The sequence below is a fragment of the Myotis yumanensis genome, unplaced genomic scaffold (genome assembly GCF_028538775.1).
Source record: "Myotis yumanensis isolate MYYU_CA2020_CCGP unplaced genomic scaffold, mMyoYum1.0.hap1 SCAF_1, whole genome shotgun sequence".
Taxonomy (NCBI): Eukaryota; Metazoa; Chordata; class Mammalia; order Chiroptera; family Vespertilionidae; genus Myotis; species Myotis yumanensis.
In genome coordinates, this window is record NW_027223752.1 from 186,159,194 (window position 1) to 186,185,766 (window position 26,573).

General features: G+C 36.6%; 1 protein-coding gene across 3 annotated transcripts in view; it reads right to left on the reverse strand.

Annotated features, from left to right (window-relative positions):
- Nucleotides 1-1,233: 1,233 nt before the first annotated feature.
- The window catches only part of COPS4 (COP9 signalosome subunit 4), a 36,829-nt gene continuing 11,489 nt past the window's right edge, over nucleotides 1,234-26,573 (reverse strand). The window contains exons 3-10 of one of the 3 annotated variants that reach the window (XM_070393653.1): nucleotides 25,495-25,646; nucleotides 24,837-24,940; nucleotides 19,984-20,137; nucleotides 19,383-19,533; nucleotides 14,378-14,548; nucleotides 8,181-8,296; nucleotides 6,144-6,228; nucleotides 1,234-1,758 (exon numbers count right to left, since the gene is read on the reverse strand). In XM_070393653.1, coding sequence (XP_070249754.1) covers nucleotides 1,625-1,758; nucleotides 6,144-6,228; nucleotides 8,181-8,296; nucleotides 14,378-14,548; nucleotides 19,383-19,533; nucleotides 19,984-20,137; nucleotides 24,837-24,940; nucleotides 25,495-25,646 — 1,067 coding nt within the window. In that variant the 3' untranslated portion in view covers nucleotides 1,234-1,624. The remainder of the gene's footprint in view (nucleotides 1,759-6,143; nucleotides 6,229-8,180; nucleotides 8,297-14,377; nucleotides 14,549-19,382; nucleotides 19,534-19,983; nucleotides 20,138-24,836; nucleotides 24,941-25,494; nucleotides 25,647-26,573) is intronic. The other 2 variants (XM_070393662.1, XM_070393668.1) reach the window with 2 other exon arrangements.

The window sequence follows — 26,573 nt, forward strand, 5'->3', positions numbered from 1 at the left end:
TTTTAAAAATAGAGACAAAGGGATATGGGAACCAACTATAAAAACTCCCAATAGACAAAACTGGAAATACTTGAGCAACAAAATAGGTTGTATTTTACACCCTCGGTGTAAAATATGAGAGTCCATACAAAATACATAAATATACAAAAACAAACAGGGGAGAGTAGAAATCTCCCAGAAGTACAGAAGAATTCAAAGTAATTTATGTAGATACTTCTCCCTCAAGGAGATGGAGCAGAATCCCCCACCCCTTGAGTGTGGGTTTGTAATAGTGACTTCTTTCCAAGGAGTACAAGAGCGGGGAGTAACCACTGTGGAGAAACCTGACACAACTACCTCAGCCAGGTGATCAAAGTTAACATCATCAGGGTCAATTCTAGAAAACGTGGGGGCTTCTCCAAGAGTGGCCACTCGGGGTTTTAACTGTCCAGCTAGTCCGCACTCAGCTTCCCGTAACTTGTCAGTTACCATTTCACTGTACACACAGGTTACTAACTTGAGCAGATTCTGTTCCTAAAAAGCTGACCTCTATTGTGATTCTATTTGCCTGTCTCTACAGGTTTTGGAGTGGTGGTTTGCTCTGACTTAAATTCTTTTGTGTATCTAAGAAAAGCCGTGATTTTCAGCCCGCCCAGCTTTTTTCTTGTTGTGAGAATGAAGTGATGATTTCCAAGCTCTTTACATGTTGGAGCTGAAACTGATAGTCACCCACAAACTTTTCTGAAACTCCTTTTCCCATCTTCTCTATAAAGCTAGCTGAAATAATCCTCTCTGAGGAGCCTTCCCTGATTTTCTCTGCCAAATGAAAAGCTCTTCACTGTGTGCTCCAGTATTTGGTACAACTAAAAGTATTACACGTATTATCTATTGGCTCTGTGACTGTGAATGGCTAGAGAACAGGCATTATGCATTTCTAGCATATGGTGTAACTGTCTGCCTAATTAAAAGGAAAAAGGAAGCCCTAGCTAGTGTGGCTCAGTGGTAGAGCATTAACCTACTGAAGGGTCTTAGGTTCGATTCCCAGTCAAGGGCGCATTCCTGGATTGCAGGTTCATTCCCCAGCCCAGGTCAGGGCTCATGCAGGAGGCAACCAATTGATGTCTCTCTCTCTCTCTCTCCCTCTCTCTTTCTCTCTTTCTCCCTCCCTCCCTCCCTCTTTTTCACTCTCCCTAAATATCAATGGAAAAAATATCCCCGGGTGAGGTTTAACAAAAACAAAAAAACACTATTCACTAATTTAAAACAAAGTATTACCTTTATTTGGCTCACTTCTCCATTTATTAGAATAACCACATTTGGAGAGGCACAAAGCACTTAAGTTTTACATGACTACAAAGTTATCACAAATCCCAAACTTCTTAGCCACAGATATTTCACTTACTCTGTTTAAAGAAAACACTTTCAAAACTTCTGAGTTAGCTTGATACACAGAGACCCTGAATATATGGGAACTACATATTTTTAAATGCTTGTACTTCCTGCTCTAATAATGTCTTCTTTAAATGGAATCCAGCATAAAAGGGATTGAAATACATAAGGTCATGATGCAAATGCTTTGGAGACAGTGAAATTAATCTGTACAGCATGGAAAAAGATGTAGTGTGCACAGAAGTTCTGCAAGGAGTCACTGAGCCATCTGGGCTTCCATGGCTTGTGCTGTCCATTCCGGTGCTGTCTGACTAATTTTCTCCAAAAGGTTATTCACTTGGAAACAAAGCGATTGGATCTGTTTGTCCCATGTTGGCAGGGCTTCTCGTGCTAAATAAAAAAGAAATAATGTAAAAGCTAAAATTACTCTTTTGTATTCGCAGCAAATATAAGTTTAGAGATAAATACAGAGTATGAATTTTTTAAACTTTACTCCAAAAATTTTGTCTAATAAAATTAAGCTGATTAAGTAATAAAGAAAAGCACCAGAAAAAAAAAATCACTTAAATCACTGGCACAAAGTATGAAACAAACAGAAAGACATGTACACACAGATTATTATTTGTGAAAACAAAATAAAACCAATCAACCAAACAACCACAACTACAATAAGACAGCTTCACTAAAACTGTCTCATTACCATTGGCTAATAAGACACTGCCATCTGCTGGGAAAAGTATAAATCTATTTTCAAGGTGACCCCAAAAAATGTACACACACACTTTAACAGCTGATAGCTCAATTTTGAAAATGAAATGCATTTTAATAAACACTATCTTAATAATTATTCAAAGTGTGTGTATACTATATATTCAAGGCTGTTTCTACTTGACTCTGAGGGATAAATATTTCAATATTTAAACCCAAAATAAACATACAAACAAAAAAACCCAACTCATCAAGAATCCAGCAGGTTTTTTTCTATATGAGCAATATAAAATTAGTAATGAAAAATAGGGGGAAGGGATCCCATTTAAAGTAACACCAAACTTTACAAAAACTGGGCACAAAATTAATGAAGAAAAAAACTATAAATCTTCATAAAGAACATAAAATAATGAGTTATCAGTCCTTTCCTAACAATATGTAAAATGTTTTAAATTACAAAGACAATCCCATTTTCTTTGTTTTGCTTTCTAAACAGGACAAAATTAGAATTTTCAAAATAAAAAACAAGTTGGTATACATTAATTTAATTTGATGGCTGGTTGGAGACTGGATGTAAAGAAGAGTGATCATTTAAAAATGTTTGATGTGGGGGGAAATTTACAATACTGGGGGGGAAAGCAACAAAAAGACCTTTATGATTGGGATTAGAAAGAGAAAGCTAAAAAAAAAAAAAAATCATGTAGGACCCTTTAGAGCAGTGGTTCTCAACCTTCCTAATGCTGCGACCCTTTAATACAGTTCCTCATGTTGTGGTGACCCCCAAACATAAAATTATTTTCGTTGCTACTTCATAACTGTAATTTTGCTACTGTTATGAATCGTAATGTAAATATCTGATATGCAGGATGTATTTTCATTGTTATAAATTGAACATACTTAAAGCATAGTGATTAATCACAAAAACAATATGTAATTACACTTGTGTTTTCCAATGGTCTTAGGCGACCCCTGTGAAAGGGTCGTTCGACCCCCCCTCCCCCGCAAAGGAGTCGCGACCCACAGGTTGAGAACTGCTGCTTTAGAGACTTTGTAGAACTTTGTTATATAAGCAATGGGAAATCACTCATAAGAGTACCAAGAAAGAGAGTAATTTAATACTTTCTTTTGTTTGTTTGCATTTTTAAATTGATTTTAGAGAAGGAGAGAAACATCGATCGGTTGCCTCCCAAACGTCCTGACCAGAGACTGAACCTGCAACTAGGTATGTGCCCTAACTGGTAATCGAACCCGAGACCTTCCAGTGCACAGGACGACACTTCAATCAACTGAGCCACACTGGTTAGCACTGTTTGCATTTTTAAAAGATCACGATCACTTTGGCTATATTAAGGCAGCTGGACTAGAAAGGAGCAATTATAGATATGAGAAAAATAAGTTAAAAGCTATTTCTCAAGCCCAAAAGAGGTCATGGTGGTTCAGAATAAGCTGGTGACAATAAGAAATGAAGGAGGGTATGTGATTTCAGATGCACCTCTGAGGTTAAATTGAAAGGATTCTGGGCAGCAAAGAAGAGGTAAGATCAAGGACAAAGAATGCTGGAGGCCCTGGCCAGGTAGCTTGGTTGGTTAGAGCATAGTCTCAACACACCAAGGTTGTGGGTTTGATCCACAGTCAGGACACATATAAGTATCAACCAATAAATGCATAAATAAGTAGAACATAAAATCAATGTTTCTTTCTTTTCCTCTTACTCTCCAAAAATCAATAAATTAAAATTTAAAAAAGGAAGGCTGGAGAAAGTGAACAATGTGGTTACTGGATGGCTTGTTGGTTGGTTGTTGTGGGAGGCAGGCAGAGAGGGGAGATAATGAATTCATATTGGAATATGTTCATTCTGAGATGCCCATGATGTAATCGGTGAGAAGAACCTAATAATCAATTAGAAGCACTGCATCTGGGACTCAGAGATTTACCCCAGAAAAGTATATGTAAGTGTTGCCTGCATAGGGATGATAACTGAATCAATGCAAATAGATGAGATTGCCTAGGGAAACTTAGTAGAGTGAGAAGAAAAGGCCTAGATGTAAACCCAAGCCGTCCCAATATTTAAATGTATAGCATTAAATATTGAATCTACAAAGATGACTAGGAAGAATACCTGGAGAAGTAGGAGAGAAAGCAGAAGATGACCGAGTCAAGATGATGGGGGTAGGGCAGGAGATATTAAGAAGAAGTAAATGATCAATCCTATTTGATATATTGAAAAGTCAAGAGGCTTGAGAGGTAATAGGATTTTTGTTAAAATGGAAGAGACCCAAGTATGTTTAAAATTGATGGAAAGAAGCCAACAGAAAAAGAAAAGATGAAAACAGAAAAAATAACTGCTAAGCTCAGGTTCCTAAAAATGTTGGGGAAGTGGGGGTTGTGGCAGAGGTCAGAGAAGGGATCCAAAGCACAAGTGGAAGAACTGGAGAGGGAGGTGGAAACCATCTCCGGTATAACATGAAAGAAGAAAAGAATTAGATCTCCATTTAATACTTACAAGTTTATGAATCTGATAAAGAAGATAATTTCACACAGATACCTTTTTTTTTTTTCTGTGAAATAGGAAACAAGGTTCTCTGCTGAGATAGAAGGAGAAAAGTCAGAGATTTAAGAAAAATGAAATCTGAAATAATCACTGCAGAGTAGGAAAGAGTTGACTAAAGAAATGTATCAAGAATCCCAGGTAGTGTTGAGAACCCATGACCCTGAATTTGCAGTGGTGTTCAATTTGTCTGGTGCTCTGACTCTTCTCCGACATTAGTTAGCTACTCAAGTATGGGAAAAATGGAATGGGTTCATTCAAGATGAAGTTTTGCTGGACAGCTGGAACAAAAAGTTAACAGACAAGTGCTCTAGGGTATCTGTAAAAGAGTAATGGACAGGAAGAGCATTAAAGACAAAAAAGGGCTGGGCTGACTGCAAAAGGTAAGTCAACAGATGAGAGGCTTCAATGCAGTCAAGGAAGAGTTAAAATGAAATAACTGAGACAGACGACGATAAAGAGAGGAAAATGGTTATGGTCAGAGTGAGATATTTCAAACTAAAATTTTACAAGTGGACTGGTTGTGGGCACAGCAAAGTCCACAGTGTAAATGAGATAGGAACCAGGGCTGAGGAGGTATTAGACAATGAGAAAGTCAAGAGGTCTACTTACCTGCCTGCCTCCATTAGTCTAATGAATAGGAAATGCAGCTTTCATCTCTACATGCCTGCTACATGGTATGCACTCAATAAACGTTTGATGAGTAAATGAACGAACTGATGACAATTCCAGTTTCAAATTTTTCTACAGCATAGAAAATGCTGCATTAATGTAAGCTCACAAAACATATATCTTAAATTACTTCTCTGAGAAAGAAGACTATTCCAGTAGTAAGAGTCTAGGTCAAAGGAAATTGCTCAACATGTTTTAATCATCCTATATAATAAAAGAGTAATATGCAAATAGACCAAAAGGCAGAACTAAAAAACCAATCAAAGCGTAATATGCTAATGAATGCTAAGGCTGCTCAATGGCTGGCTCACCATGATGTGCACTGACCACCAGGGGGTAGATGTTCTGACCAGTAGGTTAGCTTGCTGCTGGGGTCTGGCCGATGAGGACTGAGTGAGATGGGCTGGACACACCCTGAAGCCCTTCTGCGGTCCCTCCCCGGCCCAATCGTGCACAGGTGGGGTCCCTCAGCCTGGCCTTCGCCCTCTCACACTCTGGGACCCCTTGGGGGATGTCGGAGAGCCGGTTTCAGCCCAATCCCGCAGGCCACTCCCCTTGGGAAGGTGCCAGATGCAGGGCTCATGGCTGGCAAGCACTGCTGCAGCAGCAGCATAAGCCTCTCCCAATCAGGACTGATTGAGCGCAAGCCCGCAGCAGGCACAATGGGGCCAGGATGAGTGGGAGCGGCAGGTAGGAGCTGCAGGCGGCATTGGACTGCAGGTTTCGGCCCGATCCCTGCAGGCCACCCTTGGGACCCCACCCATGCACGAATTCATGCACCGGGTCTCTAGTAAATATATAACACCTCACTGACATTTCATTATGACAGAAACAAAAAAAAACTTACTTTCAAAGTGTACTATTCCATCAATCTGATCAATAAATCCATTCATACGTCCTTCTGTTATCATTTGTGATGCTATCTTTTCTGCCTGTTTAAATAAAAAAATAAATTCTCAAACACTTTAATTATCATATCTAACACATTCACATATGCTAAGACAACTGAAAACTCTCGGTTTAGCTACCCATCACCAAGCTTACAAATGTGTTTATCTGCCTTTCATTACAAGAGCAAATATGGTAAATCTTCCTATTATACCACACCAATTCTTTCTAGTTACATCCATTGTTTTAAGTTAACTGGGATCTATTTTGCTTGTGAGATTTTAGAGAAGAATTTTTTATTTTTGGACAAAAATTTTTTTATCTCTGCTTAAAATCAAACTAACAATTTTGTTTTTCTACTGAGATCCACACCTCAAAAAAACCCGACTTTGCCCTAACCAGTGTGGCTCAGTGGATAGAGTGTCGGGCTGCAGACTGAAAGGTCCTGAGTTCAATTCTGGTAAAGGGTAAGTGCCCAGGTTGCAGGCTTGATCCCCAGCAGAGGGTGTGCAGGAGACAGCCAATCGATGACTCTCTCTCATCATTGATGTTTCTCTCTCTCTCTCTCTCTTCTCCTTTCTCTCTGAAAAATATATTTTAAAAAACACAAGACTTTTTCTCATTTTATTTCATTTCAATTTTCAGTGTTCACACCCCAAAAACTCTCGAAGAACATAATATGTTTGAAGAAAAAAACTGAAAGGAGAAAGAGATGTTCAAATTTAAAAAAGAACTGAAAGGATTTAAAAAACAATTAAAGGGAACAAAAGGTTCTCTACCTAGTGCCTAAAGACATATTTCACATTTACTATGAGTGAGTAAACTGGGTTGTAACTCAGTCATTTTAGTAAATCTGACCACCTTCACAATCAATCATAAATCACTTCTAAACAGTCTGTGACTGGCATTTATTGTTAAAAATATATTCATTTCCCTTAGTCTGTTCATAAAGGGATCATACCTCAAAGCCTAAGAAGAAAGCATCTGTTTTTTTATTTTTATTGATTTCAGAGAGGAAGGGAGAATGAGAGATAGAAACATCAATAATGAGAATCATTGATTTGTTTCCTCCTGCACGCCCCCACAGGGCATCAAGCACACAACCAGGGCATGTGCCCTGACTGATAATCGAATCGTGATCTCCTTGTTCATAGGTCAATGCTCAAACACTGAGCAACACCGGCCAGGCAAAAGCATTTTTTAATGGTAACTGAGCCTTGGTTCCCACATTGTTTCACTTCCTTTATTGCATATTGAATGTGAACATATAAAGGAATTGTGTTAAAAATCCTAACTTAAAATTGCACTAACACAGAAAAGAAGATGTGACACATAAGTACATGACTTTAAGTTTTACAAGTTAGATAAAAGTAAGGTTAATTGCTTGCTTTTACTATTATTTAAAATTAAGAGAATGTTTTGTAAATGATACCTGAAATGCCCTCTAAATAGTATTGGTACTTTGTTGGGATTTATACATAGCCACTAAACCCTTATCGTGACAAAGAATAAAATTAATTCCCTAGTAACTCAGTCAACATCTTTCTTAAGTTAAATGAAGCACAGAAGTTACAACAGAATAGTCTAGTGTATTCTCTCAAAGAGAAGAAATATTTAACATTTGAGTCAATCTAGGGCAGAAAATAGAAGTAATAAGGCATCTATCGAAATCTTAAGTTAGTCAGAAATCAGAAACCACTATGAAATGGATGTAAACAGACTCTAATATTCCCATAAACTGGGTATCATAACCTGGAAACCCTTTAAGATTTCCATTCTAGGTCATCTTGTCATAAAACACAAACAAAAAACAAAGACAATTCCATTACAGTACTAATCTAAAATTCAAATAATTTATTTCCATTTACCTGAGGCTTTTTATGTGTATTTTTGTTGCAGTTGCCAATATTTTTATCAATTATATATTATATTTTCTCATTACACTAATAGTCTAGTCTCTTAACTTCCCTTTTATGTACTGGAAACAAGAACATACCTTAGCTGCAGGGATCTCTAAAAGAGCTCCAAGTTCTTCAAAGGTAATATTATTATATAATTTGCTTGCAGACAACAAATTGTGTTCAATAACAGCTCTGTCCAAGATGCTAGAACCTTAAATATAAATAAGACAGTTTTAAGTTTGAAACTGGTTTTTAAAAGATGCATCCTTTTTTCCTGAAAATTTCTAAGCATGTAATAACTCATAGTCATTGTCTTTATTCCCATCAGAACTTTAAAAGTAACCCAAATGCCTTATTTAATACAGCTTGGATATACAATTAAATACAAATAACACATTTGGAAAATGAGTGATTGGCAAATAATTACTAACTATCTGAATAGATTTAACCCTTTGGGTTTGAGGGTTTGCTTCCTCATACTAGCTAGCAGATTCATAACTTCTCTTTTCTTGCTATTAGCTAACTTTTATTAGCAAGCAGTAGCAAAACAATCATGCAACCTGTTCTGCAAGCTTAATAATGTCAATATACACAGCTCAACAGAATTATCTCTATTCTTTTGGGTACTTCACAAGCACCTTATTCTGAGGCAAATGTGAAAAATGTCCAGAATGTACGAACAAGCTAACCCTTCATGAGAGATAAGGCATAGCACCCTCCCTTAAATGAAGTTATACAGGGCCTGACAAAGTTTCGGTTCTAAGGCCCCACCTTGAAGGTGATAGTAGACTGCTGGGCTCCCCCAATTCTTTTGTCTTTCTTTCTAGTTTTATTGAGATATAACTGACATATAACATTGTATTGGTTTAAGGTTTACAACATAATTAAGTTGATATATGTATATATGCAAAATGATTACCACAATAAGTTTTGATAAGATCCATCACCTCACATAGTTACAAATTTTTTTCTTCTGATGAGAACTTTTTAAATCTATTCTCTTAGCAACTTTCAAATATAAACACCTAAATAAATGGGAAAATAGTAAAGACTTAATGTTGTTAAGATAGCTATAATCCCCAAGTTCATATACAGAGTCATTATAATCCCTATCAAAATCCCACCTGGCATCTTTACAAAAATTGACATGCTGACCTTAAAATTCACATGGAAATTCAAGGAATCAAGCAGGATTGGATAAAACAATCCTCAAAAGAACAAAGTTGGAGGACTTACATTTCTGATTTTAAACATACTACAAAGATACAGCATCCAAGACAGTGTGGTACTGGCATGAACACAGGCACACAGAATAGTGGAATAGAATTTAGAGTTCTGAAATAAACTCTCACATTTGGGGTCAATTGACTGTCAACAAGTATGCTAAGACAATTCAAAGCAAAATAATAGTCTTTTCAATAAATGGCACTGCAACAACTGGATATCCATATAAAGTAAGACCACTACCTTACACCATATATAAAAATTAACTCAAAATGAATCAAAGACCTAAATGTAAGAGCTACAACTATAGAACTTAGAGAAGAAAAAGAAAAATCTTTATGATCTTGGATTAGGCAATGGTTTCTTAGATACAACACTGAAAGCACAGGCAAAAAAAGAAAAATAAATGAATTGGACTTCATCAAAATTGAAAATGTTTGTATTTTAAAAGACACCATCAAAAAAGTGAAGAAACAACACACTGAATGAAAGAATTGCAAATCATTTATTTGATCAGATCTAGACCATATAAAAAATTCTTACAATCCTATATAATAAAAGGCTAATATGCAAATTGACTGAACGGCAGAACGACTGGTCACTATGACTTGCACTGACCACCAGGGGGCAGACGCTCAATGCAGGAGCTGCCCCCTGGTGCTCAGTGCGCTCCTACAGAGGGCATACCACTCAGCCAGAAACCCTGAGCCAGGCTCACGGGTGGTGAGTGCAGCAGTGGTGGCGGGAGCCTCTCCCACCTCCGCAGCAGCACTAAGGATATCTGACTGCTGGCTTAGGCCTGCTAAGCCATCAGTCGGATATCCCCTGAGGGCTCCTGGACTGCAAGAGGATGCAGGCCAGGCTGAGGGGACCCCCCACCCCCGACTGAGTGCACGAATTTCGTGCACTGGGCCTCTAGTTCAATAATAAAAGGACAAATAACCACATTTAAAAATAGTCAAATGAGCCCTAATCAGTTTGGCTCAGTATATAGAGCGTCAGCCTGCGGACTTGAAGGGTCCCAGGTTCGATTCTGGTCAAGGGCATATACCTTGGTTGCAGGCACATCCCCAGTAAGGGGTGTGCACGAGGCAGCTGATCAATGTTTCTCTCTCATCGATGTTTCTAACTATCACTTTCCCTTCCTCTCTGTAAAAAAATCAATAAAGTATATTAAAAAAATAAATAAATAAAATAAAATAAAAATAGACAAATAAGGCCGGCCTGTGTGGCTCAGTGGCTGACTGTCTACCTGTGAACCAGGAGGTCACGGTTTGATTCCCGGTCAAGGCACTTGCCTGGGTTTCAGGCTCAATCCCCAGTGGGGGCTGTGCAGGAAGTGCTGATCAATGATTCTCTCTCATCATTGATGTTTCTATCTCTCTAGCCCTCTTCCTTCCTCTCTGAAATCAATAGAAAAATATATATTTTAAAAACAGGCAGAAGAAAAAGATGGCAGTTGGCAGGACGGAGGTGAGGGATACGAAGTGAGTGAGGAGATGAAAGGAGAGTGGTAGCTCTTCAAAAGACTAAACAAAATTATCATGACCCCTAACTTCACTCCTAGGTATATACCAAGAAAATGAAAAACTTAGGTCCATATAAAGACTTTTACATGAAAATTCATAGCAGCATTATTAATTAGTAAAAAAAAAGTGAAAAATAACCTAAATGTCTACCAACTGATGAGGAAATAAAATGTGGTACGTTCATATAATAAACTACTAGTTGGCAATAAAAGGAACTGGGGGGTAGGGGAGGCTGGGGGAAGGTCAAGGGAGAAAAAAAAGAGACATATGTAATACCCTTTGTAATACCTTAAGCAATAAAACAAAATTAAAAAAAAAAAACACTACAGAAATGTAAAAAAAAAAAGGAATTGAAGTACTAATACATGCTACTTTGATGTTTTCATCATGCTAAATGAAAGCAGTCACAAAAGGCCATAATTGTATGATTCCATTTATATAAAACTAGAGGCCCAGTGCACAAATTCGTCCACCAGTGGAGTCCTTTAGCCTGGCCTGCGGGATGGGGCCAAAACCAGCTCTCCAACATCCCCCAAGGGGTCCCGGATTGCAAGAGGGCACAGGCCAGGCCAAGGGACCCTACCGGTGCACAATCAGAGACGGGGAGGGATGAGGGAGGTTGGCCAGCCAGGGAGGGGCCCCGGGAGGACTCCAGGGCATGTCCAGCCCTTCTCGCTCAGTTCCAATCAGCCGGACCCCAGCAGCAAGCTAATCTACTGGTCTAAGTGTCTTCCTCCTGGTGGTCGGTGCACATCATAGCGAGTGGTTGAGCATCCTTAGCATATCATTAGCATATTACACTTTGGTTGAACGGACAACTGGATACTTAGCATATTAGGCTTTTATCATATAGGATATCCAGAACAAGCAGGTCTATAGAGCAGGAAATAGATTACTCTTAATGTTCTACAGCTCTGGGACTATATTATGTGTCAGTAAACAAAAATGCCCAAGAAAAATAAACAAGGAAAGCAATAGGATCTAAAATGAAAGAGGAAGAAGACAAAACATCTGTTCTATCTATACATCCCATGTGACAAATTTGAAAATCATTTTCATTCTCACATATCCTAATGAGTATCCCTCTTTTTAGAACAGAATCATCTAACTGATTATATCTTTTCTTTTCTTTTTTTCATGGTCAGAAAGCTCAAAGTCAAATCTGAAGCTCAAGTATATTGATTATGGAAACTTTTTCTTATTTATCTAGCTTTTAACTTGTTTGTCAGATATCTTGCAAAAAGGAGTTAATGCTGCTCAGAAAAAATATAACTTAAAAGTAAAAGAGAGGAGCCCGGCCAGCGTGGCTCAGTGGTTGAGCATCAACCCATGAACCAGGAGGTCACAATTCAATTTCCAGACAGGGCACATGCCTGGGTTGCAGGCTTGATCCACAGTGAGGGTTGTGCAGGAAGCAACCAATCAATGATTCTCATCATTGATGTTTCTATCTCTATCTCTATCTCTCTCCCTCTCCCTTCCTCTCTAAAATCAATAAAAATATATATTTTTTAGAAAGTACAAGAGGTGATGAGCACACAATTCAATATACAAATGATATAATATTGTACACTTGAAATTTATATAATCTTATTCACCAATGTCACCTCAACAAATTTTTTTTAAGTAAAAGAAAAACAAGAGTAGTAACAATCAAAACACATACACACACTATTTACAGGTGGACTACAAATTTAAGCTTTCTAGCAGCTAACCAAATTAAGAAAACCAATCAATTTATTAATTCACATTGTTTTTAAATAAGACAAAAACCAACTGCTCAGGAGAATCACAAGTAATCCTAAGACTGAAAAGGGCCGAAACCGGTTTGGCTCAGGGGATAGAGCGTCGGCCTGCGGACTGAGGGGTCCTGGGTTCGATTCTGGTCAAGGGCATGTACCTGGGTTGCGGGCACATCCCCAGTAGGAGATGTGCAGGAGGCAGCTGATCGATGTTTCTCTCTCATCGATATTTCTAACTCTCTATCTATCTCCTTTCCTCTCTGTAAAAAATCAATAAAATATATTTAAAAAAAAAAAAAAAGACTGAAAAGGAATTTTTCCTTAGGATCTGCATAAAGAATATCCTATAGAAAAAAATATCCACTTTAGACAGGAAGAGAATCAATTTGTTTCCTTCTTCTAAGTCAGTGGTTCTCAACCTGTGGGTCGCGACCCCTTTGTGGTCGAACAACCCTTTCACAGGGGTCGCCTAAGACCATTGGAAAACACATATATAATTACATATTGTTTTTGTGATTAATCACTATGCTTTAATTATGTTCAATTTGTAACAATGAAAATACATCCTGCATATCAGATATTTACATTACGATTCATAACAGTAGCAAAATTACAGTTATGAAGTAGCAATGAAAATAATTTTATGGTTGGGGGTCACCACAACATGAGGAACTGTATTAAAGAGTCTCGGCACTAGGAAGGTTGAGAACCAGTGTTCTAAGTGCAATTAAATAAAAGAAATTCAATAGAAGGTCAATCTAATCCCCTCACTGTTCTGGTTTAACTCAGGAAAGTAGGACTGGGTGAAGTGCACACCTTTCAGCCAAATTCTAAAAAAAAATGACTTCTTTAAAAAAAAATAACATAACAAATTGTTCTCTTTTTTTATTTTTATTTTTTATTGATTTTAGAGAAAAAGAAGGGAGGACAGAAAGAGAGCGAGATCAGGAGAGGAAGAGAGGGAGAGAAAGACAGATATGTCGATTTGTTGTTTCACTTATTTGTGTATTCATTGGTTGCTTCTTGTATGTGCCCTAACCAGAGATCTAACCCGAAACTCTGGTGTATCAGGACGATGCTCTAACCAAATGAGCTATCCAGCCAAGACTCATAAATGACTCTTTAAAGAACAGCTAAATTATCTTCAATAGGATGACAGTAAATCCAAAGGAGTGAGTCTAACAGATCTGCATGTTTATTTTAACCTTTTCCAGATTTCTGATGCTTCTACAACTACATTTTAATCATGTGGTTATTGATATGAGCTACTTTAAAACCTGTAAAATAAATGATGTTATGAACAAGTATCTATTAAAAATTTCTTTCCTGGCGAAAGCAATCTGACTTAAGCAAATACATCCCTTAACTAGGAAACATGAAACCAAGTTCTATTCTTATTGGAACAATTTCACCCTGAATAACCTTGGGCAAGCTAAAGTGCCAAATTTTGTTAAAACTAAAATTAGACTCGATAATTATTAAACTAATATTTGAGATTAATTTAGGTACTTATCAAATGGTTTGAATTTTTTAAAAACCAGTAACTATAAGCCTACCCTATAATTCTTACCACTTCCCCAAAATGCATAATTCCACAAAATGCTTTCCAATTGGGCTATTTTTATACTTCAAACCCCTATCTATGCCTGATACTCAATCCAAGTCAATGTTTTTTTTTAATCAAGTGATATATAACAATGTTACAGGAAGATATCAAGATGCTTCAAATTTAATATACTTTCCACTAGCATGTACCTAAATATTCACTACCACATAGTTATAAGACATGATCATTACCATCAGCTGTAGTTGCTTTTTGGTGAGGCATTAGCATGGCAGCAAATTCTTGAAGTTGATTTCCTCTGATGATCCTATCCAGGTACATTTTCTCTAGGATCCCATAAGCAGCAAGTTGCTGGCACCTTTCATCCTTAAAAAGAGTAGCTAGCATTCGAGAACGCTGTTGGCCTAAGGAAAACAAATGTGCATCAAACATTCTCACAACCTATTTCATCACTGAAAAACAATCTTTCTTATGACCCCATTTTTGCCTACTAAAATATTCAGTCAATTGTCATTATTTGCAGTAGTTATCTATATATATAAAAGCCTAATATGCAAAGTGTCCCCTTGGGAGTTTGACCGACCAAGAGTTTGATCGCTCGCTATGATGTGCGCTGACCACCAGGGGGCGGAGAACTAAGAAAGGCCCAGGCCGGCAGCGGGGAAGGGAGGCCCCAGTCGGCAGCCAGCAGCTGCTAGGGATCCTACCCGTGCACGAATTTCATGCACTGGGCCTCTAGTGTTTTATAAAGTTGATGTCAACAGTAAATTAGTAAATACTCAACTGCTGTTCCTAGGAGAAATACAGGAATGTTGTGAGCCTCTAGTTACAACATTTTTGTCAGCTAATCAATATGTAACCTTTGCTTTATGTATGTTTCTGTTTAAAGGCACCTTATTTACTATATATTGTTGATTCATTAACATTGAACTCATGGCCTACACTAAAACTCATGCCTGAATAAAGCTTATCTAATACATGTATTTTCTCTATCAGGCACATCACAGACTTCCTTCACTTAAGAACACAAGACAGTACTTCAGCACTAGCTTAGGGCCCATTTCAAACATCAAAATCACCATCAAAAAGCACAAAAACATGAAAAACATAATAGTAACAGACCACAAAAAAGAACTTCTTTACAGCATGAGAGCAGAAACAAGGAGGCAGAGCACTGCCTTAGTTAACTCCAGCTGGAAAAATACATTGGGAGACTCAAATCATTTGCTGTTCTGCACAAGTCTGCAAATGACTGTGAAAGCACCAATAGTATTGATTTTGGAGTGACAAATTTTAACAAGTAGGCAAATGCACAAATATGGAATAATGAGAAACACAGTATATTCATTTGTGAAGATTAGGATATATACCAAAATGCAACAAGTAGTTCGAATTATAGCTAACTGCTACTTTCTTCTTGCTTATTTGTATTTCTACAATGAACATGCATTCCTTTGGTAATAAAAATTTTTATAAAAGATGAACAAATATTTCTCTGATGGGAAATTTACACTTCCAAGAATCTTTAAATGATGAAAAATTACGTGACAATTGATATTAAAAATTGAACTAATGGAAAGGATACTATGAACAAACTTTTTCTTTTTAAATGTATTTTTAGCTCTGTATTCTAAAGAGCCTAACCACAATGACACCCAGTAGCAAAAAGCATACCTAGCACCCTGATTTTGGTATCTCCATTAAAAGAAAGTAGAGATCCTTGAAATAAGCTGATTTCAAGTAAGGAAAGGAAAAATACAAGATAAGTCTAAGGCATCTTTTTATGCTGCAATGCAGACAAGTATTCAAAGTTTAATGAGGCCATGTCAAAAAGACATGATTTGGTAATATTTGGGATAATGTGAACATCAAAAAAAACAATAACTATAATAATAACACACTGAATAAATAAAAAACAATGTCAAATACACAAGAATGTTTATAGCAATACTATTCCTAATAGCCAATAAGAAACTACCTAAAACCCTGGCTGGTGTTCTCAGTGGTTAGAGCATTGGCCTGAGAACCAAAGGGACATGGGTTTGATTCCCAGTCAAAGGCACATATCTGGGTTGCAGGTTTGATCCCCGGGCCCAGTAGGGAGCATGTGGGAGGCAAGCAATCAATGTGTCTCTCTCATATCAATGTTTCTTTCTCTCTCTTTCCCCGTCCATTCCCTCACTTCCCTCTAAAAAAAATCAATGGGAAAAATATCCTCGGGTGAGGATTAACAACAACAAAACTACCCAATAGGATAAAAAAATCGTGATATAGTCACATAATAGAATACTACATAACAATGAAAATGAAGAAACTATACGTTACAATATGGATAAATTTTATAAAGTTAAGCAAATGAAGCAGGTAAAACTAATATATACTAATGATTACTCTTGGGGGTGGGGATGGGCTAATAACTAGGAGAAAACATGACAAAGGCTTTCAGGATAATGATAATATTTTGCTTCTGGTTCTGGATGTTGATTACACGATAATGTTCATTTGGGACAATTCATCAGGCTGTACAATTTTTATATGTGCATTTTTCATGTGTGTATATTATACACACACAATAATAAGCAGAAAAAAAGTCCATAGTGATACTAAAAAATAAAAAGGAGGGAAATAAAGAGAAAAGTTTTTATATAGTAATAGCTAATAAATGTAGAACAGAATTAGTAAATTACCATTTTCAGTTTATATTATAGAATATAATGAATGGTCCAGAAAAAATTAATAGATAATAAATTATCAAAAGTTAGGGAACAGGATTTTTGCAGTGTCAAAGCAGCACCCCAGAAATTATTTACAAACTATAAAGGGAATAAAATACCTTTAAAATGGAATTTCTACCTTAACCAAATGACCAAACTCAGCATCACTAACTGTGGGACAACCTGACATTATATGTTCTCTGATATAATACAACTACAAGGACAAAGCATCACTATGAGGTATTCTTAAAAGAAAAATTTTAACCTGAATCTAATCTAACCTTTGGCTAACTTCTACTTTACAGGAAATAATTGGGATTAAGCAATAAATAAACAATATAATCTAGAGTGAAGAACATTCCACACAACAACTTCAAAGAGTATTTTTTTTAAGTGAGAAAACTCTACAATGTTATATGTTAATTATATCTCAAGAAACTTCAGTTAGGGGTGAGGAATCTATTCTAGACCAAAAATGTTTGAAGACTAAAAAGACAATCACCAAATGCCACACATGAACTTGTCCCTTGTTCAGCAGGGAAAAAAGGCAGATATAAAAGATATTCCGCCGGAACCAGTTTGGCTCAGTGGATAGAGCGTTGGCCTGCGGACTGAAAGGTCCCAGGTTCGATTCCAGTCAAAGGCATGTACCTGGGTTGCGGGCACATCCCCAGTAGGAGATGTGCAGGAGGCAGCTGATCGATGTTTCTAACTCTCTATCTCTCTCCCTTCCTCTCTGTAAAAAATCAATAAAATATATTAAAAAAAAAAAAGATATTCCAACTTGGGCAATGATGGACCAAATGCTAAATTCTACAGTGGACTCACAGTTAATTTTTTTAGGGATGACAATGGTATTACAGTCATGTAGAAAAATGTGCTTATTCTTAGGGGATGCATGATGATATATAAGGAGGGAATGTCATGATGGCCTACAAATTACTTTGAAGAGAGAGTATACCTGCTAGATAATAAAACATGTTATGAAGCTATAATAATTCAAAGAGCATGGTACCAGTATATTCATAGACAGGCTAATTAATCAAACAATACCGTGTCCAGAAATCTACTATAATGTGCTTTAAATCAATAGGAAGAAAAAGATGGATCGTTCAATAAAGGATGCTAGGTCAAACGACTACTCATTTAAAAAAAAAAAATTAATTTCCCTATCTCATTCCTTACACTAAAATAAATCCAAATGAATCGGGATTTATAGGTAAATTTAAGTACAACGTAGACAAAAATAATCTACACTAGTGATTACTGTTTGAGAGAGGGAGTTGGAGGTAGTGAGCAGGAGAAGGCATGAAAGTCACAGCACAAATCAAGGCAGTGACATGGGTGCCATACTGTATTGTGCCACGCACTCAACAGTCAAAATAAAAATATGGTTTCACTTTAAAATGTTCTTGCAGCAGTAAAAATTATTTTTATTAATTCTTGATACTTGAAACCATATCTTTTTAATATTTTATGTGATGAAATGGAAAATGCGCAGTTTCTTTTTTCATGGAACATCATTTACATAAAATAATGACTGATAAGTTACAGTTTTGCTGGCGTGGATATTTGGCAGGCATTTTTCTTAAAAATGAACAAAGTGGCCTTGGCTGGTGGGGCTCAATTAGTTGAGCGTCCTCCTGTGCACCAAGGGGTAGCCGGTTCAATTCCTGGTCAGGACACATGCCCAGGTTGCAGGCTCAATTCCCAGGGGGCATGCAAGCAGCAGCCAATGGATGTTTCAGTCTCTGCCTCTCCCTACCCTTCTCTCTATAAAATCAATGAAAACATATTTTTAAAAAAATAACAAAGTGAGCCTGTCACTATCAATCAACAGTATTTGTGGCCCCTGATAAAATTCAAGTTTTCAACAACAAAAACAAAATAACACAGAAATTTTGGAACACGTCCATCTGCCACAATGAGCTAGACTTAAAGAATTTTCTGATGAGATCAGTGGTAATATATTTAATAAACATTCTAAAATGATTTAGAAAAGCCAAGGCTTAGAATTCTCAGCATATCCTCTCAATGCCCTTTCTGCTTTATAAGTTGAGTGATTTATATGCTAAAATTTAGTAAAAAGAACAAAAAATAGTTTATTTATATTTATTGAAAAAAAAGATAAATGCCAAGTCTAAAACTGAGGCTTGAAAGTCAAAAAAAATATCCCAAAAGCAATACATTAATTATCATATCACCAATCGCTAGAATTTAATTTTTATCTCCTTCTGTGTAATTCTCACTTAATTTTATATCCATTTTTTCACTGATATTTTAGGAGAATTAAATTTCATATTATCTCAACTATTCCTAATACCTGTGGGTAATAGACTGATACATTCATAATTATAAATTTTTAAGTTTGCAATCCATCTTATTGCTGTTCCTGTTTAAATGTTTAAACTAAATATACCATAATTGTATTAATAAGACATCCCTTTACTAAATCCTTTAGTAGTAATGAACCTAAAATATTAAGCAAATTGACTGTTCATTAACACATAATTGACATGTTTACCTGCTGATGCTAAGATGGTACAGTGCAAAGCATGTTTTAAGGCCTCTAGTCTTTCACTTTCGTGCACTATTGTCTTGTAAGAGAGCTCATTGTACCTTTGCGCAGCTTCAATGAATTTTCTTCTATAATCAAGAACACGTGCATAGCATACCTATAGGAGAGAAATGTTTCCATTAGGGGGGACATTTTTAAAGCAAAAGCAAAAAATAAAAAAAGAGAGAATTTCTAATATATAATAGTATTTATGATGTTCTGGAGAATCTATACCAATAAAAGGGTAATATGCTAATTAGACCAGACATTTTCCAAGGGAGAGGCAGTTAGGGGCAATCAGGCCGGCAGGGGAGAGCAGTTAGGATGTTCAGGCCGGCAGGCAGGTGAGTGGTTAGGAGCCAGCGGTCCCAGATTGCGAGAGGGATGTCCAACCTAAACTGTCAGTCGGACATCCCCTGAGGGGTCCTGGATTAGAGAGGGTGCAGGCCAGGCTGAGGGACACCACCCCCCTTCCTACCCCCTCCCCTCCCTCCCCCCGCACCAGGCCTCTAGTCTTAGTATAACAGGATTCTCCAATACAAAATTCTAAGTAAGCTCATCTGTTTACCTTATAATGTATCTGTAACTGTTCGTTGGTTGACTCATTCTGAAGCAATGATGCTCGATTTATGTAAGCCTCTGCCTGGACTGGATCATCATCCTCTAGATATAGCCTAGCAATCTTCAGGTATGTCTCCAGTTTATAATCCACAGTGTACTGTCTAGAATACAACAGAAAAACACAAATGACTATTTTATCAAAAAAATTATTAGAAGTGGTAGAAAATGTGATGGACTCAAGCTTTTTACTGCATTATATTATCGAAAAGCTAAGAAATATTTCCAAAATAAGTTTTAATTAATTTTTATTACTTTCATCATTGTTCATATTACAGTTTAGCTTCTTCTAATTCTCAGATAATCTCATAAGTCAAAGATCTATCATATACTACTGGTAGGACTATAAATAAGTCCTGGGGAAAAAACTGGCAATATGTTCTCCAACTATCATTTGAATCCTTTAAATTGCATATACTCCTTACCCATTATACAGGGTGGGGCAAAAGTAGGTTTATAGTTGAGAGTACACTAAACACAGTATATTCTTATATTATTATTTATTAATTATTATATTATTTTTCCATATGAACTGTAAACCTCTTTTGCCACACCTTGTATTTTACCCCTAGAAAATAAATCCCAAGAAAATAATCATGGACATGCATATATGTGTATGTACAAAGATAGTCATTTGTAAAATTATCCATATCCATCTGTAATGGGGGAAAAATGGAAATCACTGATAATATTTATGGTATTCCATTGAATTGAATACTGGTAGAATACTATATGGTTATTACAATAATTACCACGTGATAATAGTCATCTTATATTTTAGCTAAGTTAAAAAACTGGATAAAATAAGATAATAGTAGCAAGTATCTCTGGGTGGTGAGATTACAAGTGGTTTTCCTTTCTTCTTTATCCCAGAGGTCACATTTTATGCAAGATATACATAACTTAAGACCCTACATAATCCAAAAATCATATAATTCAAGAGTAATCCTCACAGAAAAATTAATCCTATTTACCAGCAAAAGTGATGCCACTATGTGGCAACGGAGTTTACAATTGACTTTGCCACAGATTTGAAATTAATTCTTTACTTAATAAACAAATTCAACTTTTAATCACTTTTACTTTATTTTAACTTATTTAGAAAATAACTAAACTTTCATTTCTTTGGTATCCTCACAGTGTTACAGAACTATCAAAATAATAACCACCACTGCAAAGAATATCTAATTTTATATTTATTTCAACTACCAATGAAAATAAATCAACTGCTCTATGCTAAGGAGAAACTGCTCCAGACAGAATAAGACCAAAGCAATTATTAATTAATCATAATCATTGAAATGCACATGCACTCATCTCCCTTGTCTCTCTCATGCTGTCATACCTGTTGGAAAAAATCAAACTCTAGTTAAACCTAACAGTTCACCCACTCCTTTCCTGCAACCATGAAACTGAACTCTACTGGAGAAAAATATTTAACCAATCTGACTGATCTCATTTTAATCACTACAACCTTCAAACGAGCCCTTAATGCTGCCAAGTGTACTATACATTCTTAGTCCATTCACTGCCCCACTCTTCTAGAGAATATTTTTGTCATATTCTTGTCTCTCAACCTTATAACTCCCATCCCAAACCACACTTCTAGCTGATGACTCTGACTCCAACTTCACTAAGAATACTGAAGCAATCAGAGTAGCTGCACCAACTCCAACACCACCTCATTTATATCTGCACCCACATACTCTGTGTTCCTAGATATTACTATTCTGCCACCAGGGAACCTATGGCAATATCTGCAGACATTTTTTTATTGCCAAAACTGGGAGTAGTGGTGCTACTGGCATCTAGTGAATAGAGGCCCCTAATGCTGCTAAACATTTTGTAACACACAGGACAGCCTCCCCAACAGTCATCCTATCTAAAATGCCAACAGTGCTGCCCATCTGGCGTGGCTCAGTGGTTGAGCATCGACCAATGAACCAGGAGGTCACGGTTCAATTCCTGGTCAGGGCACATGCCCGGGTTACAGGCTCAATCCCCAGTGGGGGGCATGCAGGAGGCAGTCAATCGATGATTTTTCTCTCATCATTGATTTTTTCTCTCTCTCCTTCTCCCTGAAATAAATTATATATATATATATATAATGCCAACAGTGCCAAGGTTAAGAAACAGTGCCAAGATGAACTATCTATGCTCCTCAATAAAGCTATCCCTCCACTAGATTCCTTCCCCTCTTGTTTACTCCTGCAGGAATCCTCTCCACTACTCTCCTATATCAAACTTTTGTTTTCCATTAGATCATAAAAGTAAAACTAATCTCTTAACCTAACCTTTGCTATCATCTTCTACCCTATTTCTCTGCTCCCCTTGTGAAAACTTCCCCACAGAGTTGCCCATGACAATTGCTCACCATCTCCAATTTCTCTTTTCCCATTCTCTCTCTCCCTCCCTCTCTCTCTTTTGTATATGTGCTGCCAAAGTGAGTACTTCTTTTCTTTTAAACAACTTCAGTCATGCTTTCACACTCACCAATTCACCAAAACAGCTTTTGTCAAGATCACCAATGACCTCCACGTTACTAATTCAGTCATCTTACTTGACCTATCAGCACGACAGCTAATCACTTGCTCCTTCTCAATACATTTCCTCATTTAACTTCTAGGACACCACACACCCCATTCGGGTTTTCTTTTTACCTCAATGGACAATCTTCATTTGCTGTATCTTCCTCCTACCACTGACCTCTTAATGTTGGAGTGCTCCTGGCCTCAATACTCAATCCTCTTCTCTATCTATAGTCCCTCCTTTGGAGATCTCATCCAAAATAATGGCTTTAAATTCCATCTATATATCAATAATTCCCAAATATATATATATCCCTAGTCCAGTCCTCTCTCCTGAATTCCAAACTAATATATTCAACTCTGTAAAAGATATTTCCACTTGGTTACCACATGTCCGAAACAGAACTCTTTCCCCCCCTCCCCCTCTCCCTCCCCGAAAGACACACATTTATTATGTTGCGGTTCTTTAGGTCACAAGTTGATCACGGGCCTCCCTGGGGTCAAATCAAGGTGCTGGCAGTGCTGTGGTCTTTCCTGAGGCTCTGGGGAGAAGCAGTTTCTAACCTCTTCTTACTACTACTGGCCTCCCACATTCCTTGACTCATAGCCTCTTTCTTCCATCTACAAAGCCAGCAACCTCTATTTTCATTGTTGCATCTTTATTTCTCCATAGCCACATCTTCTCACTACATCTAGGAAGATTCTTCAATTTAAAGACCCATGTGATTAGACTGGGCCCACCTGGATAATCCAGGATAATCCCAAAGTATTTAACTTAATTGAGCCTGTGAAGTTATTTTGCTATGTAAGGTATTTACAGATTCTGGGCACTGGGATGTGGACATCTTTGGAGGGAGGGTTTTATTATGTTCACCAGACCAGAGGAAAACCCTTTTGTTTTTGTCCCTGAAAACAAACTTTTTTAAAACCTTATTTCCACAAAATGTCTCCAGATATTCAGATTTATTTATAACACCATTAGCAAAATTAAACGATAAAATTGTGATTTATCTTAAATACCTCTCCTTACAGTTCAGTCAAGTTCTCAAGTTTCATTTTCCTTCTCGAGGCTAAAATAGTACATTTGTGTCTTTAGAAGCCAATAAGTGTGTGGTAATTTTTTAGAGCAGCTATAAAACCTAATATCCCTGGTAAAACTCCCAAAAGAAGAGTCAGGTGCAATACTTTGACTCAAACACAAATGGCTATGAAACTCAAGACAATTAAGTTTGATGTATATATTTTAATGCTCTTAACTGTGATGATCCAGTGATCTGCAAAGTCTGTAATATTAAAGACTACATTTCACAGACTCTCATGAACCTAAAATGCAAATCCCAATATCTACTAATAAAGACTCAGATAAAATGTGACCTCCTCAGAATTTTCTTTCTGAAATCCGCAAGACGAAACAGAATTCTTGACCTTCCCTCAAAACCTATTCTTCTCCATTCAATACATGGCAACTCCATTTTTCCAGTTGTTCAAACCAAAAATCAAAACTTATCTTGATTCTTTTTCTTACACTCCATATCTACCTTAAAAACATACCCAGAATCCAACATTTTTCACAATCTCCATTTCATCTGCAGTAGTGCATAAGACCTCCTAACGGCCCTACTTCCATCATTGCATGCCTACAGTTTATTCTCAACTCAGTAGTCAGAATGAGTCTTAAAAATATGTCAGATCATGTCAGTCTTCTATAAAATATGTTCCAATGGTTCCCCCTCATTTCACTTAAAGAAAATACAAAGGTCTTACAATGGCTTACAAGACCCCACATAATCTAGTCCTTAGTACTCTCTGATCTCATCCTCTATCGCTCTCCCCTTTGCTCACTCCATTCCACCAATAACGGTCTCCTTGCTCTTCTTAAAAAACCCCAAGCATGCTTCCATTTTAGGGCCTTTGCACAAGCCATCCTCTCTAAGAGGATCTACTAATACTCTTCCCTCAGAAAGTTCGAAGCCACTCACTTACCTCCTTCAAAATCCTGAGGTGATATCAGGATCACCCTACCACTCCAATCACCCTACCACTCCAATCACCCTATTTAATGATACAACCTTACTTTACTTTTCTTCATAGCCCTGATCATCTTCTAATATACTACAAAATTTATTTATTTATTAAATTGTTTATCATTTGTTTCCAACACTAGAATGTAAGGACAAATACAATGAACAATTATACATATCCTTTATATGTTATGTGTATATATACATATATGGATACATATATATATCCATCCAATATCCACTATTTATTATACTTTTGTCCTGTTTCCAAAGGAATTCCCACCAACACTTGGGCTGCATTTCTCCAATCTTCTTCTTTCTCATATATGGATGCAAGATGCTGTCTTATGGAAGCAACCTGAAATAGTAGATACACATGTTATATCAATTGCTATTATTTAACTAATTAAAATAAATAGATAACTGTATTGTAACAATTGTCTCATTCAACATAGCAAGCTAGCAAGTATAATTATTAAAAATTTACCTAGACCACCCAGATTTTTCTATTAATTTTGTATTGATAGAATAACAAAACAGTAAACTGAAATAGCACATTACAATGTGGATTATGGCAATAATTTAGTTTAAATATGAAGTTTTGCTTTTATGCTACTGCATAGATAATACTGGAGTTTTCCTATATTTTCAGCATAAATAAGAATTTAACTTATTTTTAAAAACTGTCTAAAGAGTAATATTTGGTACATAAAATAAAATTGTAATAAATAGGCAAATGTCAGCTGGAGTTACAATATCCTAATATTTATTTTATTATATATTGTAAAATGCTGTTTAGTGCAATTTTGACAAGATGAAAATGAATGATAATCTCCTTTAAAAATGTAATAATATCTCCCAAAATAATTACTACTATCTCAAGTCCAAATATCACTGGTCTAGATTTTTTACCTGCTCCTCAAATGAAATGACTCTAGGCTGGATCTTTTCCAAGGTGAAATGATAGATTTCTTTGGCTGTGCTATCAGGCAAGTTAGGGAGATGTGTGCAGAAATCAGTCAGCAACTGCCGAGAGATCACAAGGCTGACATTCTCATTTACCACTTGTCAAAAAAATAAGAAATAAGAAGGCATGAGTAATTTATAAGTTTTTTATTAAGCAATCTTTACCTAAAATTAATACTAAAAACTGTATGTATTAGTGCAACCTGCAATGCATTATTCCTGGATTTTCACACCCCTATCATCCTATATTACAGAATAAATTTTCCTTATACTGAATTATGACTTCAACAAAATAGTAAAACTACCATAACTTCTCTAAGAAATACAAATGGTTGACAAAAAGTTTTAATAGCTGAGAATTTTACATTATTCCTTTCTCTTCATTTTTATACAAAGCAAAGGCACAGAAATACCATTTTTATTTATGTCCTTATATCCTACCTAGCTACAAAAAGGAGTTAAAGAAGAAAAAGGTGAAATAATTTTCATGAAATTTAATAAAGCAAATAGAGACAGTGAATACCACTTATACTTTCCAATAAAAGCAACAAATAAGAACTTAGGGCAGTTGAACATCCTCCGAGGGTTCCCGGACTGTGAGAGGGCACAGGCCGGGCTGACGGACCCGCCCAGCCCCCATCCCCTACCCTCCCCCCGTGCACCAATTTCATGCACCAGGCCTCTAGTATATTATAATGTATTAATATATTAATCAGTTTATATTATTTGGAATTCATTATTAAATACTGGTTGTAACTGAGAAAACAGTTTCATTACAAGTGCCATTAGACACAAAGCTGTTAAAAAGAAATTACTACACAAACTAGCACTTATCAGAGAAATACAAGTAAATAAGGACAATAAATCAGAAAAATTAGTTTCTAGTATGGGCTCTGCCACTGACTAACTGAATGTCCCTGGGGGGGTAAAAGTGACTTAATCTTGACTTTTTTTTACAATATATTATACAAGAATATATCTATACTCTGCAGTCAGTTATTAAAAGGAACCTGTGTGACAGCTAT